The sequence below is a fragment of the Humulus lupulus genome, chromosome 2, assembly GCF_963169125.1.
Source record: "Humulus lupulus chromosome 2, drHumLupu1.1, whole genome shotgun sequence".
Lineage (NCBI taxonomy): Eukaryota > Viridiplantae > Streptophyta > Magnoliopsida > Rosales > Cannabaceae > Humulus > Humulus lupulus.
The window spans coordinates 44,832,762-44,838,092 of NC_084794.1; the positions used below are offsets into that span (position 1 = coordinate 44,832,762).

At 36.9% G+C, this 5,331-nt stretch overlaps 1 protein-coding gene across 1 annotated transcript; it reads left to right on the top strand.

The window, feature by feature from the left end:
- Positions 1-1,457: 1,457 nt before the first annotated feature.
- LOC133814197 (protein FAR1-RELATED SEQUENCE 5-like) lies at positions 1,458-3,119 on the top strand. The gene has a single exon (XM_062247190.1). The coding sequence runs from the start codon at positions 1,458-1,460 to the stop codon at positions 3,117-3,119; it is 1,662 nt and encodes a 553-aa protein (XP_062103174.1).
- Positions 3,120-5,331: the final 2,212 nt, after the last annotated feature.

Consider the following 5,331-nt stretch of genomic DNA (forward strand, 5'->3'; position numbering starts at 1 on the left):
ATTTCACAACCAAGTGATGGGACAATAAGGTCAACACTTGTTGTAGGAGTTAGATAACATTTTCAAAAATGCTATTAATCCCGATTGAAAAAAGTGGCTATTATTTTCGGTGGGTTCTACTAATTTATAACAATAAAAAATACTAGTTTATTTTAAAATAAAAATCTATTATTATGTGGGCCCATGTGAAAATTTTTGCATCTTATTTCTTTCTTTGTGAAAATTAATAGAAAAAACTGTTATGATGAAACAACTTATCCATCTCAAGATGAATAAACGTGGGTCAATAAACTGCACCGAAACCAATGTTGTTTTGTCATATCTTTAAAAAAATCATCTATATCTCTAGCAAATTTGTGGAAAGGTGAGACAAGATTGACTGCGTTTGTCATTGTGTCAGGAAGCCAACATTACAAAGCATGATAATTAATTGCTGGTAATTAATTGCTGGAGAGGAAGATTGATGAAATATTTTGATGGGCTCAATGGGATAATTATATTTAAAGTAGAATCTAAATATTATTAAAAATGGTCCATTGATTTTTAACCATTGAATAACATAACAAAACGTCATTGGTTAAAACTGGATTGGAGGAGGCGGAGTGAGAGTTTTCTTTGTTGCTCATTCGGCGACTGTTTTGTATGCACTGCAAGATCGCCTACAGGAGGAGTTCATTTCAATTATAGGTCACAATTGATGATGCACAATGGAGTACCGGTAAATGAAAAATACTATATGTTATGTTATTATACATGAAGTAGTTGTTAAAGTTAGTTAGGGTTTCATGAGTAATGTCAAATACGTGATGGCTTTATATTTAGGGTGGGTTGGACAGTGACTAATTTTATATCTGGTGAAATGTTGAGTGGGTGTAAAAATGCATCAGATTCATAAGAATTGTAAAGTTTTGGATTGGCCCTGTCTGAAAGCCTCATGGAGGCCTTAAGTTTGTCACGGTTCAAGACGGTGACCCTGTCCTCAAGCTTATTAGAAGAAAAACAATACTGAATGTAATATTGGGCCGAGTAGCATTAAGTGTCAGTCCATTATTTGGCCCAGTACGACGATAGGCCTATACAAATGAAGTAGCACATAAGGTGTAACGTGTTTCTATTTTATTTTATGGCAGACCTTACACTTCTATAGTAGTATAGTAATAGGGTCACTTGATTGAAACACTGTTACTGAAACAATATTATAACCGAATGTAAAGAACACATATTATATATTAAATATTTCTAGCTCAATTAATATGTGAGTTATTTTATGAATTCGTTTTCAACTTTTCGAGTCAAAATGAGACTGAAATTATGATTATGGGGAATAGAAAATATCATAGGAATTAACAGTTAATGAAGAGAAATGTGAAGACTGGGATAGTTTGATTTTAATGTAGATTTGCATATGAATATTTGGCTAAAAAATACAATTTAATTTCTAACTGTTGGAGAATTTTATGTTTCACAAGTCCGAAACAGACATTATCGAAGAGAATGATTTGGATTGGTTTGGCTTACGCTTTTGTGAAGAATATGAGGAAGAAGAAGGTGGGGGAGATTACATGGGGAATACGGTTGATGAAGGTGGTGGAGATTCCATGGAGAATACAGTTGATGAAGGTGGGACATCAAGTTTGGAAAAGACGGAAATGGAAACTGACGAAATGAAGGATACCAACCAATTTTCTAAGTATGATTTAAACGAAAACCCATTGTTGTTGAGTAGAGATGGCATGGTTGGCCATGTTTTTCAATCACTGGACATGGCTAAAGAATTCATTCATGAATATGCAAGATTCATTGGGTTCAGCCTACGTAAAAGTATCATGCGAAAAAATACTACAGGTGATGTACGTCAACGTCAGTGGGTATGCTCCCGCGAGGGCTGGCGATCTGAAATGCATGTGGGAAGGCTTGATAAAACTAGGGAGCCTAAGCCAATTAGTCGAGTGGGATGCAAGGTTTGCTTTCGAGTGAACTTGGTGAAGGGTAGTACGCATTGGCTATGCAAAGAATTCATCCCATTTCATTCTCACAACATTGTAGCAGACAACCATAAACAATTCCTTCGGTCCAATCGGGTAATGACACAAGGAACCTTGACGACTGGACAAATAATGAAGGAGTCAGGCATAAGAACTTGCCACATCATGTCATACATGGCAAAGCAAATGGGTGGTTATGAGAAGATTCCATTCACACCAAAAGATCTTTACAATCGAATATCCCATGCTTCAAAAGTTGAGTTTATCGGTTCCAATGCAGGGCGGGCAATCGGATATTTAGAGCATAAAGCTGATGAAGACCCTGGTTTTTTTGGACAGTTTTCGTACAATGAGGATAATCGTCTTCTTAATTTATTTTGGGCAGATGGGAGATGTAGATCAGACTATGAAACATATGGCCATGCAGTAGCTTTTGATTCGACGTACAAGACTAATAGTTATGGGAAGCCGCTGCTGGTATGGATAGGAATTAATAACCACTATAGCACATGCATTTTGGGCTTTGCCATTCTTGACAATGAGTCTGGCAGCAGCTACAAGTGGGCGACAAGGGCTTTCCTAGAATGCATGGGAGGTGTTCTACCGAAAACAGTAGTGACAGATGGAGACAAAGCTATTGCTAACACGCTACAGGAGTTGATGCCTGATGTACCCCACCGATTGTGTTATTGGCATTTACACAACAAAGCTGTTTTAAAAGTGAAAGATCCATCTTTTGCGAGTAGGTTTACCAAATTGGTATTCCGGTACTACACAAAGGACGAGTTTGAAGATAAATGGTGTGACTTAGTGAAAGATTTTGGGATACAAGGCACTGAATATGCTACAAAGCTTTATGTAGACAAGGAGAAGTGGGCTGAAACATTTCTGAGAGGGAATTTCTTCTGTGGAATGACAACTACTCAACGAAGTGAAGGTATTAATGCGGTGTTGAAGAAAAAAGTGAATCAAAAGTTGAAGTTGTACGAGTTCGTCAGGGCGGTCAACATGACCTTATCTTTAATTAGACAACGTGAAGCAAAGGATGAGTACATTACACTTCACACTAGTCCCCAGCTCGGGAAGACAAATTTGCCACAGATAGAGGATGAATTAGCAAATATTTACACATAGAACATGTTTTACAAGGTACGACACCAGATGTTGAAAGAAGGTAGGTACATGATGAAAACCCTATTGGAGGAGGAGGATGCAATAATTTTGAAGCTTCACAAGTATGTTGCTGAACAAGTGAAGAGGCATGTATATGTAACACCGGAGCGTGATCTCTTTGTTTGTGAATGCCAATATTTTTTGTCATATGGGATACCATGCCGGCATATATTTGCTTCAATAAAACGCCTACACATTACTTCAATGCCTCGAGCACTAATACTATCTCGGTGGATGGTTGAGACTAAACAGACTCACAATTTTCCAGTTGGCAATATGAACGCTACCTTAGACAAACGAGAGGTGGAGAGTGCAAGATTTGGTGCAATTAGTAGCCAGTCGGGTGAACTTGCGTATCTTGGATCGAGGAATCAGTCGACATACCATATTGCAAAAAGTGAGATTGACAGATTATGCAGTAAGCTTAAAGCAGTTGTGGACATGGGAGACAAGGAGATTAGCCATAACCTGCCTCTACACAGGGAGTTTCAATTCCCAGTGTTGGATCCATAGTTCACAAAAAGTAAGGGTACAGCAAAGGTACCTGGCTCGAAAAAAGGTACTCGCCGCAAGTGTAGTATCTGCCAGAAAAGTGGACATAACAAGTTGACTTGCCCGATAAAATGGAAGAAGGATCACCGGATTGGAGAGTCAGATGAATATAAAGATGCAGAAGAAGATGACCAATGCTATGGAATGGGATTGAATGATGAATGGGCTGGGCAAAACTCAATGGACTACACACAACATGAGAATGAGACAGAAAATGATGTTGTTGACGATTTAGGCAATGAACTACAGAATGATAAAGTGAATAAAGTGGGAACACAAGTTGAGGAGGGAAACAATTGGTGGCAAAGTCCTTTCTAATTTCGTTATGATATTTTGTCCAGAGCTTTATTAGGTACTCTTCTATCTCATTTGGTTTCCAATTAAGTTATGAAAAAATGGCAAAGTTTAATGACACGACTAGTTCATTTTTCGAATCTTGTCTTGGATTGTTATCATGTACGAGGGAATGCTTGTAATTGCACTTACTGAATCGGGAGTAATGCCATTAATTTATAAATTTAAATTTACGCAAAAATGGTCATTAGTGTATAAAAGCTTTGCTCGAATATCATTGCATCAGATTCATTAATTGGGCGTGCCTCTGGCTTGTGGAGTGGCATGACGTTTTGTTTGTGGTCATTGTTAATGGGATCCATCCATACTTGTTATATATACATGGTTGTTTGAATGTTCTATATGATGTAAGATACAAGTTTCAGATGAATAAATCGTTATGGTACTTTCTGCATTGGTTTGTCAGGTCACAACACATGTTATATCTGAAAATGAGTTATATATATCTTGTACAATGAAAACAATATTCTCTGTTACTTATGGGAAGGCACAATAATTATAATTTTCATATGCTATGTCTCAGCACAATCTATAAAATTTCTTTGCTCCTATTTGGTACCTTTAATGGTATGTAGAACAACTATAGTTTCCACCAACATAATAAAAAACATACATTATTTTGAAGACGTTACCTTCATATAGTTGCAGGTGTTATAAGGCAACTCCAACTAGTAATTAAAGTGGGACATCATATACCAAAATTTTCATAACAACTAACAACCACCACTGCTGTACAAACAGCCACTGCTATGCTATACCATGATTCTTGTCTTCAGTATAAAAACTTGAAATAGGACAGGGTTATAAATGTTTATTCTTAATTAAAGTGGGACAAATATATGAAGCTCTATAATAGAAAATGCTTAACATGCCATGGTAGTTTTTATAATATATTTTATTTTTCTTCAATATATGCAAGTAGGGGATGATTCATCATTGTTCATTTTAATAATACATCACACCTATATACAAAGAATTCATCACCCCCACACAATAAACACCCTGTCATTCACATATTGAAAGGGGCAACAAGATCAAATTAAAAGTATAAGACAATACATAAATTAGCTCAAACGGATATGCGGAGCACCCATGACAATAGACCCACACCCCATTAAACATATTTTTCATGAAACACCTCACTCACAATTACTAATCATCAAACCTATTTCCCTACACATCGAGTGGAATTCGTCTTTGTCCTCGCTGAAGCCATTATTTGATCCCTAACTTTGGTGTGTACAGATGTCACTAAACCAACAGCGAC

Excerpts from the sequence above, each read along its gene's own strand:
- LOC133814197 (XM_062247190.1), top strand. The coding sequence starts at position 1,458 with ATGTTTCACAAGTCCGAAACAGACATTATCGAAGAGAATGATTTGGAT.